The 15,995-nt window shown below is 48.6% G+C and overlaps 1 protein-coding gene across 1 annotated transcript; it reads left to right on the top strand.

Annotated features, from left to right (window-relative positions):
* Positions 1-4,000: 4,000 nt before the first annotated feature.
* Positions 4,001-13,636, top strand: LOC129384881 (carboxylesterase 4A-like). The gene is made up of 5 exons (XM_055070472.2): positions 4,001-4,759; positions 9,137-9,512; positions 11,412-11,704; positions 12,978-13,268; positions 13,607-13,636. The coding sequence occupies exons 1-5, from the start codon at positions 4,649-4,651 to the stop codon at positions 13,634-13,636; spliced, it is 1,101 nt and encodes a 366-aa protein (XP_054926447.2). The 5' UTR covers positions 4,001-4,648.
* Positions 13,637-15,995: the final 2,359 nt, after the last annotated feature.

Below are 15,995 nucleotides of genomic sequence, written 5' to 3'. Positions count from 1 at the left end.
TGTGTATTATAGCATACCATCTGTAGCGTTCGTTGCAAGCGCTGCATTCTGACGGATGCCACTGGCGTTTGCTTTTCCCAGGAGCGCCGACTCTGCCGCGTCGCACACGCCGAGCTCCAGCAAGACTCGGAAGCACTCGAGCTCAGACAAGGGGGCGCGAGAATCTCAAAAGCCTCCAGAAGCGGCCCCTGCTTCTACCGCGGCGCTGCCGTCCCACACCTCTACCACGCAGGATGCACCGAAGCCTCCTGCGGCTAAAGTGAGCACGGTTTGCTGAGGTCTCGCATTGCGGTAGCAAATATATGGACGATCCCTGAGCATTTTTGCCGTCGCCGTCGCCGTCGTGTTCCGCATAAAGCTCAGGGGTGATAACACCGTCGCCGCGTGGCGTATGCTGCATGTGTGAGTGAATGCGTGCGCGGCTAATTCGACGGCCGTGACTCAATCTCGCGTGCGCAAGTGAAGAAAGAGGGGAGGAAGCGCGCCGTCTTTCCTTAAGTGCAAGGAACCGGGGGGAGGGGAGGTAAGGGGAGGGATCGTTGTACTTCAAGAGCAACGCATGGCCGCGCGTGGTCGCGTGGTCCTTATATCGAAAGATATATACTTTGGAGACAGAGTCTGGGTGGGCCGACGGCTCGTAGATTTGCGTGCGCTGTGTTCTCGCCGCTCAGTTTGCCCTGAAGCGATAGACAGCACGAAGGTCACTTCGCTCGCTGCTGCTGCGCGCGCTTCCTCACGCCATCGTTTTGACAGCGCGTCTCCGCGGTCATCAAGGGTGACGTGTGCATGCTTGCGTGTGCGTCCTGACGTCATGCTTGTTAATTTAGTTAGTAAAGCGAGTGTTCACAATTTTACACGGCCGACAAAAGTACTATCGCTACTTCGTGTGGCTGTCTACTAATTTGCCATCGCAGTCGATGCTTCACCTCTTGGGCAAAACTGCGGCTTTTTTTTTCCGGAGTGTGCGAGTCTTCATAGAATTACCCGTGCGCTTGGGAAAATTGTGCGGACGCAAATTCAAATTTGCGTCCGCTCCGTTACTTCTTACCTCATTCGACACTCCTGTGCCGCCTAATTGCAAATGAAGTGTTGACAACTTGTCTTTCTGCAGTAACTGTTGTTTTCTGTCTAACTCCCTTTTTATGCCTGTAATTCATTCTCACAGGGTACTCTCTCTTCGCTTCCTCGTAATAGTTAAAATTATGTGCCCTGACTGTCCCATACCTGCAATGTGCATTATGGGGGACGTCGTAGTGGCAAGCTCTGGATCAGTCCGAAGGCCTGCTGTTCTTTAACCTAATGCATCATAAGACAAGTTGCTTTCGCAATCAGTCTCATCCGGAATCCTGGTCTACGTGGTGATAATCGAACTCACAGTGTCGCTTTCTGGATCAGAAAGCCAAAACTATACTGAACTACCACAGTGATTCTCAAGGAGATTGGATAGTATTCACCGTGGAGAACAAAACTGTGTGGAAATATTTGAAAAAGCATTTCTCCAAAGGAGATAATTGGCACTATAGGTGGTCACATGGCGTAGCGCTCAAAACTGTGCGCACGTGAAGTCGTGGCCGTCCGAGAGAAGTGACTCAAAGGGCCACGACCTGTAGAAACGCTATAGATTACAGGTTGCATTATGTGGCGAGTGGTTACTGATCTTGATGACAACTGAGAAGGGCTACTTACGCCGCCATGCTTTGTGCTTACTGAAACAAAAATGAAAGAGATGTGGTCCACTAAAAAGAATTGCTGTCATTGACTAAGTCAGAGGTGAAGAGATAGATCTTAGTATACACATGCGACTCCAGAGATTACATTCTTATTTTACCGTAGCATCTATCATTTCGTTGTTATGATCAATATGCGACATGCAAGGCGTGCAGTAATGAGTGTGAATACATTAAGCCCCTCATATCGCACCTTGCACGTGCCTATTTCCGACTGATAGTACATTACGGTCTAGAATGTCGCAGGGATTCCGGAAGCATCATATGACTGATGATGTTTTCGGTGTTCGGTATTGCAGTGTTTTAACAGGCTAGTAATTTAGTACATCCTTTCAAAATAATTATTGATAATAACTACATGTGCAAGTAATTCTTCTCAGGTTTTAAGTTGCTGAATGACGGCTCCATTCTTGGCGTTGGATAGCTGAAACAAAGCTCGGCACTTACCATTTTCCCCAATAAGTTATTCGTGATGACTATAAGTTGCATTCTTTTATTTATTATATTCATCTATTAGAACACAGCTTACGGAAGGATAGCACGTTGCAGGCATACTTGATTCCAAATAAGTTTATTTGAGCCGTTATTCCTACGTAGAACTTTGGCGTACTGATTTCTGATTACTCCAAGCATGCTTACAAGTACATGATAAGCGCTGACACAATGCCTGCTCGCATTCTCTGGATACAATGTACAGCGCACTTTCCCCCCAAAATGCATGGTGTGCGAGTAACATAAAAATTAAATTAAATTATGGGGTTTTACGTGCCCAAACCACTTTCTTATTATGAGGCACGCCGTAGTGGGAGACTCCGGAAATTTGGACCACCTGGGGTTCTTTAGTAACACTACATTCGGGCCTAGCTGGTACATAATTCTGAACTGAACGTTACAGCGCAAACATCTAGGACGATCCACAAAAAGAAAGACACGACACACACTGGCGCTGACTAACTTCATTTTTTCTTTCGTCGTCGATGCATATATATAACTAGGCCACACCACCGCGCAGGCGCCGAGAATACATTACTGACATCTGCCAACTTATACGCAAACGTAGGAATTCAAATTCTGATGGGTGCACGGACAAAGATGTGTCACTAATGCAATTGTTGCCTTGTCTTTTTATGTGGTAGGCCTCTAAGGCAAGCCGCGCATGTTCATTCTTGCTTTTTCCAAGAACGTGCCCCTAAATCTAAGTACACGGGTATTTTCGCATTTCGCCCCCATCGAAATGCGGCCGCCGTGGCCGGGATTGGATCCCGCGACCTCGTGCTCAGCAGCCCAGCACCATAGCCACTGAGCAACCACGGCGGGTGCGAATAACATACGTAATGCAATATCACGCTCGTTTCGCCAACTTTGAGTGGTCGTCTTTCGCGAACAGAACTCGGTACGAGATTACATCTGGAAGTGAGTTAAGGTTCGGATGTCGGCGACCCCGAAGCACGAAGCAGAAGTACTGAATGTCACGAGATAATACCAAATGGCGTAATTAGGTATTAGAAAGCGGTATGTTAGATGGCCGGGAGACCGTAATAATGATCATAGCGAAGCCACGAGCGAATCGAAACGACGCAGAATCGGAGCGTCGCGCAAATTAACATAGCTAAAACGAAGCTTGGGCAGACTTACTAACAACAAAAAAGTGAACGCTGAAATCTGTAGGAGAAGCTGCTCATGGCTTCATAGTTCTGAACGCTGCGAAAGGCTTGAATATGTGTCACATTCTTTTACTGCTTCGACAATGCGTCTTATGCCTCGCACCTTTTTTTAAGATGCAGCGTCCTCCTCCAGCGGGTACTGGGCCATCGGCGACAAATGTTCGCGTTGCCCGCGCCAGAAAACACGCTAGGTGAGTCGAAAACGCGAAACCGGCGCAAGAAAACACGATAGGTGAGTCGGCCAGGAGAGGCACTCAATCCAATCCAATCCAGTCCAATCAGGGCCGGTCCGGAGCGTTGACAGACGCTGGACGAGCGCTGCAGACAAGGCGTGGTCCAATAATGTGATAGACCAGCACAGGTGTAAACGTGTGCTATTTCAGGATGACTACAGCACGAATAGAACCTTAATGAAAATACTTGCTTCGCTCAATAACGAAACTGCAGTATAACTAAGACGTGCATCGATCAGTACAGCACGCAAAAGAAACACAATACCAAGCTCAAAACAGTAACGCAACCGACCTGCGCGTTCTCTCGGCAAGATGTATGCTCAAAGACCCCTAAAAAGCAGTTCACTCTTCGATTTTCTTTAAGAGAGGAAAACACAAGCAAAACAAGTAATGATTTATTTCAAGGAAATCGTTAAGTACCAGCCACAAGAGTGGCAGCTGGCTAGACAAAGTACGACGACAGTTGCCCGGATACTACGATCATAGGTGACAAAGATAACGATTTTGGTACGAGGGCCTTAACTGGCACGAAGGCTCAGTGGTTATGGCATTCTGCCTCGGAGCAGGAGGTGGTAGGTTCGACCATAGACCGCAAATTGAGCATTTCTATAGGGTTCAACGTTATTCAAATGCGATAAAATTGCTTTTTATTTCTGAAAATTTGAAAGCCATTTGCTCACTGCCCGGACAACATCGTTTTTCTTTGTTTTTTAATGCTATTCGGCATGTACATGTAAATGTCATACTTTTGCACCGAATGGTGACCAATAAGCTAAATATGCGGCTTTTCCTTTTTTTTTTATCTTGTCTGCACCACAGACATTTCGCGTACCCGACTGCAGCTGTGTCCCGAATATAGCCTATCCAAGTTTTTTTTTTTGATAGATCGACTGCATTGTTTCTAGCCAAAATATGGTTGCTCGATGCTTGGAGTCACATTTCGTTGTCATTCATTCGCCGTGTGAATAATGTTCATTTCGGGTGCAGGGCATTCCTGGCGACTGTGGTGACCACCGCCGTGATCATGATGGGTGTCGCACTGGCGCTGGTGGGTGTCATGCTCGGGGCGTCACCGCCGGACGTCCAACACGTTTGCCCGCCACCCGACAAGCCTCTCCCTGAGGACACCGTTCTGGTGCGTTAAACTAGCCTCGAACGATGAAGCCTTCGCCTAATCAAGATTTCAGAGCGTAGCCACATGGCACCAGACAGATGAACTTCATTTTTGACAAACGACAATGACAGTGTCCAAGTCAAGAAAAGAAACTAAATGAAATGGAAGACCCCGCCATGTCCCTTGTTCAAGGTTGCAGACACTGTTGTTATTGAGGATGCAATTAAAGCGACAATCAAGGTGGACTATGCTCTAGGCGCATTCGCTTCATCGCAGTCCTGCAATCGTTGGTGCATATGCGTCGCGCTCGTGGAAGGTTGGCAGGCTTCCAGCGCCGTGGATTGGATTTTGCTGCAAAAACGATGAATCCAAATTAATGCACCGTCACGCTCTTATCAGTTAGCCCTGCCGAAGCCAGCGCAGGGTTTTGGCTGCAGCTGCTGGCGTCAATGTTGTGCGCACACCGCTCTAAGGACGTTAGCGTTTCTCTTGAGCTGCACTGTGCATGCACTGCTCCGAGCGGAACGGGCAGTGAAACGTCAAGCGCACGTCATCCAATGGGCAGTCTTAGCAGAGCGTTGCTCGCGTTCGTCTCCGCTCACATTTCAGGTGCACCGGTGGCTGCATGAAGTGCGTAGGTTTTGCATCTTTAAAGGACCCCTTACCAGGCCTGGCCATTTTGAGCCGACAAGCGCAGTGTATACAATGTACGCCAGCGATCGTGTCTGCTAAGTATTACATGCCTGCGCGCCGCGGAAAGAGCTCATATTACCAAACGCCGTTTGCTCTTCTTCTCGCGGGCGCCGCGCTCCCAGTCGGAGAGTCGACGTCAGTCGTACAAAAGCGCCTACGTGCATGGCAATGCTTTGACGTCATTCGCAGTGACACGTGACTTTGAGAATTATTCAAGGCAACATAAGTTATTTAATATGTTGCATACGTAGACCAATTGAAGTTTAGAGAAATAATAAAAATGGCTGTGGATTAGCTAAGGTTAAGCCCAGGATGCGAAGCATACTAGCCTTTATTTTAGTTGTTGAACCGCTGTTTAGCCTGGTGAACTGCTGTTGCTGGGCTATATTTGGTTCGGCTAGACGAAGAAACAACTCATGCGTTACTCTGCTTCGCCTTCAAGAGTGGAACGCGACAGCGTTCCCGTCGACCCGCCAAGGGGTGTAAGACAATGGGCTACGGCGCAGCGACTACGCGCCCCGCATTGGACGCGGTGAGCGTCGAGCAACGCAGCGGCCTGAGCAAGCGACGCACGCCTGAGCCTTAGAAACAGCTCGTTTCTAAGGCAACACCGCATTCACTAGAGGCGCTTTTGTACTGCTTTGAAGCATCGTACTCGTGGCTCAGTGGCAGCGTCTCCGTCTCACACTCCGGAGACCCTGGTTCGATTCCCACCCAGCCCATCTTGCAAGAGTTAAGCCAAAGCCACCTAGAAACAAGCATAGCTGCTTATATACCGCCGTGACGCCGCGAGCGACGGCGCGAGTTGGAGCCCCGTTTCTCCTCTGTCGTGACGTCACGGTGTCACGTGGTCAGCCTTGAAGGCGACGCCGCGAGCGACGGCGCGAGTTGGAGCCCCGTTTCTCCTCTGTCGTGACGTCACGGTGTCACGTGGTATTGAAGGCGACACCGCCGCGCCTGAGGAGCTGGGTTGAGCTCTAGTAATATATATGCTTCGCATAAAAGATAAACACCAAACTTCTGCGTGTTTTTGTTTTGCTTTGTAGCGTAGCGAGATGTACTTCCGTTTCGTCTGCTTGCTCCCACGCTTGCGCGCAGAGAACGAAACTATGTAATTTCTTACCGGGTTGCAGCGCTGCTTTCATGCGGTTTCATCCTGTCGCGTCTGCCTGAGTGCCCGTGACACTGGCATTGACTTATACCGCTCATCAGGTGTTCTCATGCAGAGCCCGTGTTCCCGTGTTGTTTACGCGACGAGGAGTCCTGCATTGCGACAGTGGCTTGACAGCTGCCATCGACCCATATGCCGACACACCATTGCGCAGATACGGGCTCTGCATGAGAACACCTGATAAGTCAGATAACACCTGATAAGTCAGATGCGCAAACGCGCAGTGCGCAGATGCCGCTTTAGTGGTCGCAAATTCGTTTAGTGTTATAAATTCAGTAGCACGTTATAATTAAGTTCTTGTTCATGGCTGGTTGGTACATGCGCTGAACGTGCCCATGTGGCACGTACTCCTCCCGACGCCGACGACCCTGCCTCTGACTGAGGGCAGAATACACGCTGTGAAGCGACAAGCCTTATTTGCGCGCGCGCCCCTGCGACACGAGTCAACGAATGACGACAAAAACTGGCTCTTCGCCATTACCGACTCTGCATCGGCTACTGTGATCCCGTTTGGACGGAAGCTTACGCGGCCCACGAAGTAAAGCGCGTCCTCCTCTTTAGTACCTAGGCAAAGGCACGTTTTGAGGCGGAAGAGAGGCCAGATTAGCCAGCAAAAAGTTTTCACATTTTTTCCTAGGGAATTTTTTGGTAGGGCGAACGCTAGAAAGAAGTTCTTGTCAGTAGCGACCAGCTTAGGAGAAATTCTACGCCTGAATTTCAATATCAACCTACCGATATGTACACCGATATTTTAATGCGACAGCGTTAAGGAGCTTGTGTCGCAGAAAAGCCGGTGTGGTCGCTGTCGGCGGCGTTGGCCATGAGCAAAAAATCCCGGAAGGCAATTCATAAATAAAAACAACTTGCATGATGGGCTGGGTGGGAATCGAACCAGAGTCTCAGAAGTGTGAGACGCAAACGCTACCACTCAGCTAGAGGTTCGATGGTTCAAAGCTGGACAAAAGCGCCTCTAGTGAATGCGGTGTTGCCTCAGAAACGTGCCGTAGAAAGTTATACTGCGGTGTATATCGGCAATTATGAGCATGTAAATTACAGAAGTCGCAGTTAAACGAGTAGCGGAGTACGTTTCCGCTACATTTCTTCTGCGCTTGGCGCACACGCAGAGCCATCTTGCGGCAAACACAGAAGACCGCCTCCTCGCAATGTACGGCGCTGCCGCGACAGGTGGCGCACCACTCGCCTGCTTCTCCCCTTCGTCTCGTTTGAGCGCATTGGGGCCGTGCGGGGACCGGTGCGAGGATGCCACAATAACCTTGCGTTTAATAAGTTTTCTCGCACTCTCCCCTTCCAACTTCCAGCGTGCGTCACTCGAACCCTCGTGTTTAGGCGACGCGGCTCCTCTTTCCTCACACAGCGCGATTTCTGGGTGCAGCGTCCGATGCGGGACGCCTCTGACGTGATCGCTGCGCCGTAGCGCGTCTGGTGGGAAAACGTCCCCTGCGATGTGTGCCGTGCTGCTGGCGAGGAGTCATGCGTCTGCGTGGTGCTCCCAGGCGAGATAGGGGACGATCCCATCGAGGCGTCAGCCCCATGATCGCGTTCGCCTTCATGGCGCGTCGCGAATGATAGGGCGGTGCGAACGGGGTGCGATAACGCTATCGCGTTACACTCTTGAAGGTGAAGCTTAAGCGTCCTCCGATTTTTTCACAAACATGCTTGGATTTACTTTATCGGCATGTATTACCTAAAAAATTCGATCCTCTTTCTGTCAACAAAATTGACAGCACGCTGAGAACCTTTTTTTTTGTTTATTGCAATAAACCCTGGTTTATTGCAGAGCCCTCGACAACAAAGCGAGTATCGGCTGATTGTGGAGGGCGCCGAGTCACAATGTAACACAACCATGTAATGAAAAAGTATGGAAGCCAGTCGCGCTCGTGGCGACGATCCATTAAATGTCCATCTGCACCTTTCGCCCCTTCGTAGCCCTGCTCTCTCCCAGGCATTCATTGAGGCAGCCCCCTGTTTGCCCATGGTTGGCGCACGTTTAAGAAAATAATTGCATTTTCTTGAGCGTATGCGCATGTGATCTTGTCTAACTGCACGCAGTGATGCTATTCTGGCGTGTCGACACGTGGTCCATAATTCGTGGTCGCTCAACTGCATAATTTCCCCCAAAGGTCTTTTCACATGTACGCTTCTTTGCTCTTTTTACTCTTTTGACGATGTAATAACTGAGTTCATATTTAACGTCAGCCTGCGTTCCAATAAATTTAGTTGAAAGTTAGCGCTTCTGTCTGTCCCGTCTTTCTCTCGTCTTGTATTCCTCTTTGCGGTAGTCCCAACTATGGAATAGTACCAACTAGCCAGTTTGAATAGCATGTTTTTGTTTCAATGGAATCTCCAAGACAGTGTGGTGAATGGGGTAGAGCTGCCTTTTCGACGATGCCAGACATTTAGTATCACTACTCATATACATTTCTTTCTCTAACTATCGTCTCAGGCTCATGCAAGCACCTAAACGAAGGTCGACCCCTAATCACATCCATGCAACGGCATCGTCTTGCGTGCAGCTGGCTACGAAGGGAGGTCGTCTAGTCGGCCGCACGGTGACCGTGGGCGGCGTGGCCCTAACGCGCTTCCTGGGCGTCCCGTTTGCCCAGGGCACGGCGGGCCTTCGCCGATTCTTGGTGCCGCTGCCTATGGGTCCCCCTCAGGACCCGTGCGCGGTTCTCGAACACCTCGAGCCGCGGCCTCCTTGCGCCCAGTGGAGCAACGGCAGCGTCATCGGCTCCGAGGACTGCCTGCACGTGAACGTGTGGATGCCCGCGGCCACGACCGGAGGCAACGGCACTGGCGGAGGACGGGCCTTGGTGGTGGCGGTCTCCGGAAGCTGGTTCGAGACGGGCTCCAACGACGACCCCGATTGGCCACAACTGGCTGCCAAGGGTGAGCGTTTCGCGACGGCGTATCGTGAAGTACTGTGTGTAATGCGTTGTCACCATGTTCTTTTCATGTCTCTGTAAGGAAGTGGAAAACTCAGGGTATAGACACTTTTCTAACGTTATGGGGACCGTTTCCTTGCAAGTTTCTGAACACTTTTGCGCCAGATGATGCCTCTACACAAACAGGAAAAATGTAGGAAGGCTACAAGAACAAATGAGCACAAATATCTCGCACTACGCTATAACGTTAGTAAGGAAGCCAACATTTTGATACTTTGATACTTAATGTCCACCGAAACACGGCTTTAAGGAAGAGTTCATTGTAGTATATGACGCGTTTTCGTACGTCACCAACCGGCCCTGACCACCTGCTTTGCGCTGGTGAAAGAAAACTAGCCATATGACACCGAAACAGTAAGCTTATCCGCTCTGTACTGCTGAGCCTCAAACTAATTGTCCCGTTGTGGTGGTGGTGAAGAACAACAAGGAAGTGTCATAATTGGGCGTCACAAATGTATTTGTTGGGCGAACGCAGTGAGTACGGAATGTCAATTACCGAGATGGCCCAAATGAAGGAACTAGTAAAGGAGGGCAGCTTACTTTTAGGAAGGAAACTCATAAGAACATCAGATGTAGGCCTCGTTCCGAGCGTGAGCCCTCTGGTTCGTCGCATTTGGGACGTGGTAGCAGGGGCCTTCCTCTAAACAGTGTTGTTTCGAAACAGAATTGTGTTCAAGCTTAACGGCGACGTAACCGATTAAAAAGTATTACTCATCTATTTGGAGTGAGCGAAGTTTAAAGCTAGGCCCGGAATTTTCATTCCTATTTCGTCAGTGACTGTTTAGGAAACTGCGCTCCTAGCAGTAGAGCTGATTTTAGAAGTAGTTATCTTATTGATTTACAATCACGCAACCCTCGCACGTAATGCTTCACGTTATCACTGTGACTTCCACTGAGTAGTATATATATGGCTCTGAGGGCCGATGATATAGTCTCGCTTGATTATGGCACGGTGGATAGGTCTCCGCCAACCAAGACATTTGGGACTACACGGAGGAGCTGTTTTGTACCTCTATCTCTGCCAGACAATTCTTTGCTTTCAGTAACTAGCTCATGCCCGTAGCCAGTAGCAATTTTGCCCGTAGCAAAATTGTAACGCGCAGTATGCATAACAGGCATATATCTGTCGTTGTTACCTGGCTAAACGTAAACTTGCGGCAGCCTGCATTGTATCGCAGACATTCATGTGGTCGGGTGTGGCAGTGTGGCGCGTTTCTCTACCGTGTTGGCTGATTTCTGCGCCATGTGCTTGCCGTCAAGTCTGTTGCGCGTATCTTGTCGAGATGTGTCATTGCGCCTTGCCTGTCCATCAAAGCTTCACTTGAACTAATTCCGCCAGTGCGCTGAATCTGTATATTTTTTTTTACTGGCATCACAGACGATGTTTAAAGCTCATTGATGGCTGGACAACGTCATCGTAAACCGCTTTCGTCATTTTCATTCGGATTCCTTCGCTTCCTCTCCGAGCTGTATATAAGCTGTGGGTCCTGTACGACAAGACTCACCGTTTCTTATTTGATTACTCGATCAGTTCTTTTCAATGGCATTTGCCCCACCCTCGATGGCGAAGGAGCCGCAACCAAGTGACTTCCTTGTGCCTTGTCATCATGCTATAGCATTGATTTCTATATGGCACACTATATATGATTTCTACATGGCACATGTATGATTTCTATATGGCTGTCGCAAGCACAGTCATGTGCCCATGTAGACTCATCATGACTCAAGAAAGAACGCGAACACAGAGGAACGATTCCTTTATTGTTATGCTGTTCGTCCGTCTCTGCGTTGTTTAGATACCGTGGTAATCCATAATAAACCCGATGGGGGACATCGCGTGCAGGAAACGTGGTCGTGGTGGCGCCCAACCATCGGCAAGGCGTGTTGGGATTTCTGCACCCGTCTCCAGTTGCCGGCGTGGTTCAAGACCCGGCCGTCGATGACGTCGTGTCTGCCGTGCAGTGGGCGCTCGACAACGCCAAGTTCTTCGGCGCCGACCCAAAGGAACTGGTGCTGGTAGGGCGTGGGTCTGGTGCCTATCTGCTGTCAATGGCCTCCAGCAGCATGCCCAACGGTATGGCTCTCCGGGCATTCTACCATGGCGTTGTCTATGGATCACTGCTCCCACTCGATCCGGTGGGTGGTACACATTGTCATAGCGTTGGCGTACCTGACCGTGATGTAGTATAATCTTCGTTGGGAAAATCCTTGAAAAAAATTATACAGCTATGTAACACATCATGTGATACTCAGATTCAGATTACCGACTCAAGGGATCATTGATGATGCATTGATACTTAAATAAATGAATGAAGGTATGAACTGCTGAGCTGATATGTGCGCGAAATACCCAACAATTGCCTCAAAATTAAAAAAAAAAGAATCTTGGCAAATTTAACTGGTCTAAGGATTGGCCAGATTAGCAACTATAGACTGACAACAAACAATATGATTAGCGGAGCGCTGTAATGTCGCATTAAACCCGCGGTCCTTTCACTGACGTGTGGGGCTTAAGGCGCCACACTTACCGTTGCAGTAAAAATAATTTTGCCACCTTCAAGACTTTCCTGGCAGCTTTCTAACTTGCCTAGTCAGTAGCCTGCGTTCGGAATCGTCGCACCGGATGGCAATTCCCTCGCCGAAGTTTGCTCTCACTGTTCTCAGTTTTCCTTAGCGGTTGCCATCTGCACAGATGAACCGCGATGCATCGGCCCAGTGCGCCTTGATGAGCTTTCCACCGTGAGAGTTGGCCTACGAGTATGAACGAGCCGCTCGTGTCTGAACGATGCCCTTCGCATCGCGGAAGTTTCGGGACGACGTAAGCACCCATCATCGCTAAGGCGTCGAATCAGAAATAACTATTTTTCTGTTGTTTGGTCAAAACATGCATAATCTGTGTGTACACGTCATATCAGATGGGGAGCCATCGCGGTTTTCGTGACGCCGCGTGACAGACGGTTGAAGTGAGGGTGGTCCGCAAACGTTTTTGACCAATCGCGGAGGGCTGTTTGAAGAATTGGAATAAACAAATTTGGAATAGTTGTACATTATAGTGCTGCATGTCTACTATAGACTGGTCAAGCCGCCTGGGTATATTTGTAGCATAAACGACACCAGTTTAAACACAATGTATTTCATGGGGTTGTAAATTGAGTTTTCATGCTTAATACAGCAAAAATTTAAGGGGAGGGTGTTCAAGTATTTGTGTTTATGAGCCTTAATAACGAATTCTGGTATATCCGAGTGAAAGTACGGACCACGTGAAGAAGGCACGGACACGTCTGCCGTATCTATCTGCAGAGGAAAGCGATGACACAGCAGCTTTGACGCGGACGCGTCCCATTGTCCGCGACTTTGACGCGACGGTTTAGAGCGACACCGCGTTCTGCCCACATGTATGCGCACGCAGTTGGACAAGAACGAGCCGTACCGCAGCCTGGCTTCGGCGCTTGGCTGCAATGACACCGCGGACAAAGGCGCGAACGTGTCGGCGTGGGTGCCCTGCTTCCGCGCCGCGACCGCCGCCGACCTGGTGAACGCCGCGCGAAGGTTTTCCGAATGGCCGCTGCGGTTCGCGCCACACGTCGACGTCCAGTCGCTGCTGACGAATCCCGCTTCCCGGACACGCACGGTCATCGCGGGATTGGACGTGGCCGACCTGCGGGACTTCTTTGCGCAGCGCATCGTACCGCTCGCGCAGGTACTGCATAGCTTTTTGTGGTAGTAGGGGAAGGTCCACTCATTCAAGCGTCACTGGTGTCTTGGCCCCTGCCGCGAGAGCTGCGAATCTGGCGGCTAACGATGAACCAGGGACCGAATTCACGAAAGCGTTTCTTTCGTTAACTGCCCTTTGCCATTGGTCAGCGGCTATCGCTAATAATATCACCGACATAAAATTGGCTGAAATTTTCTCTTGCGAACGATTCTAGCGTAGGATCCTTTTGCGAATACGAGTCTAAAGCTTATTATGTGCTTTTGAGAAAGAAAACAATATCCATCATCTGGGCAAAACTATTCTAATACATGTGCCATGCACAGGGACAAGCGGATATTGAAGATCTGCTCTGAATGCTTAGAAGCCGTCGCGCGTCTTGAGACGATAGTATAATCTGTTCAAGAATCGAGCATTGCGGAGAAATACTGGCTCCGAACCCCGGATAGCTCTTTCGGTCAACACTTGTGCGGGCCTTACTCCCGACGCTTCTTTCTTGCGATAAGAATGTATCGCTCGCAAATGGAGTGACAACAGCTCTCACAAGATATGACAAGAATTTTCGCCGATTTCTCCACAATTTTACGCTGATCTGCGGCAGTAATTGAACACGTGGTAACAGTTTTCACAGGCGCAACCTGAAAGCCTGCTTCTTTGCAAAACTAGTTATTATGGGGAGAAGCGATCTTATAAACACATTGGACCAGCCGGTGTTTCAGGAAGTTACCTTTTTGCCCATGTGACTGGGAACGTTACCATGGTCCATTAGAGAGGTGCACCAGCAGGTATCGAATCTAATTCCTCTTCATTCTGTAGTTTCAGCTCAACCCATTGCATGAAGAGGACATTTATAAACCTGCATGCGCTAATGATGGTATCGACATCTTAATACTATACCATATACAGCGTGTAATACGTTGATGACTCGCTCCAGCGTCATGACGATTATCACAAAGCTGATATGAGAGCTGATATAGGTTATAGGAGTTGTTCCGGTGCTATGATGATTATATCATTTATTTGTGTGCAGTGGAATTGTCGCAGTGAACATTAGTAAATTGTTAACACAAGTAAACTTATTAGAATGATAACAAGTAGAAGAATCAGACTATGGCAGAAATGAGCAATCAGTAAAGCAATGTGGGAATAAAAGTTTTGTGCCAGGTGAACCACATTAAACGCAACTATTGGCCATGTGATCGAGTTATAGATGGCAGCACCGTTGCCGCATTAGTGTGGATATGTGGTCCTCAGAACGCACTGAAATGTACACGAGGGCGCTTCGTTGTGAGCGCTTTGAGCCGATTGTCTGCTAATGAAATGCGCCGAATGTAGTGAACTGATAGCGTATTTATTGACCTCCAGTGCCGCATTTCCGCACCAAAACAGGCAGAACTTTCCAATTACACGCGATAGAAGTGGGAGCTGTTATTCAGCAGTATACGGCTGCTCAGCCACAATGTTTCTGTTCCGGCGCCTCCTTGTTGAGCCTAACCCGTGTTCGGCTTGCATTTCGCCTACTCTTTTTGCGTTTATGCTGCATTGTCTAACTCACGCCCTATTTCCTACTAATCTTGCACTAGCTACAAAAACACCGGTATTCCTGCACAATAAAACTAAAGTGGCACTTAATAGAGACTCTGCTTTGCTGCCCAAATTTATTATATATCCGCTTTTTGTGTGTTTTTTTTTAATTCTTTGTGAAACGCGAAATAGTTATTAGGTTCGTAAATAAGCTACGGTATCATGTACTCATGAAGCTGTCTTCGAACGCTTGACTGCACAGTACTATATTGAGAGCAAATGCTGGTATGTTGCTTTCTTTATTCAGGCTATACATAGGCTATACATGACCGCTATTTGTTGTCAAAGTATGATAACCACCGGCAACTAATGTCATTACGTTCTGCATCTAGCGATTGATATGCCACATTATCCTCATGTTATACTCTATTTCTGGCTTTCCTTATGTATCATAGAAGCAAAGTACAAATGTGACACAGTTACTTGCGAGGCAGGATGATTTTCACGTATTGGGATCATAACAACATAATAAGGGTCAACCCCAGGCTCAGCTAAGGGTCATCGCGTAACTGCTAAGCGATAGTCTCGCAATTATACGCCTACAATCAAATGTGGCTCCCGATATGATGGGGACAGATTTGATGGGGACAGACGCGACGCGCCATCCGCTCATCGCGTCTTTTATATAAAAACATGTGCCGTAATGTTTGTAACTAAGAAGTTAGGTAACTCATTTAATCAGTTATTGGACTGCGTTGGCTTTTCGAGCAAATATTATTCGGTTTGGCAAGATAGTTAATCTTTAGTGACGTGATCCGTCTAACCTTTCAGGGCACTCAAAAAGTGTTTAAAGTAGCAAATTAAAAAAAAAAAGGAAACTGTATATGGCAAGTTTTCTTCCCCCCCGCCCCCCCCCATTTTTTTACCAATAGCTATACTAATGGGAGACGTCGTGGCAACAGAGTTCCACCTCTATCGAAGTTCTGCAATCGTACTGTCAGTCGGACCTCCAAGTTCATGACCATCACGAACGAATTTCACGCTTACAACTACTGCGGTAGGGGGACAAAGAGCACCTACCAATATATTATCTGCGGTCATCCTTGCTTTATTTACGTTCGAAGAGACAAGGACAATGATTCTCCGTCTGTTTCCTTTTTCGAATGCCTAGCGCGACGGAAATGCTTCCAC

This window comes from Dermacentor andersoni, chromosome 5, assembly GCF_023375885.2.
Source record: "Dermacentor andersoni chromosome 5, qqDerAnde1_hic_scaffold, whole genome shotgun sequence".
Classification (NCBI taxonomy): domain Eukaryota; kingdom Metazoa; phylum Arthropoda; class Arachnida; order Ixodida; family Ixodidae; genus Dermacentor; species Dermacentor andersoni.
Note: the sequence above shows the minus strand (reverse complement) of the source record. Positions and strands in the feature narration are given on the sequence as shown.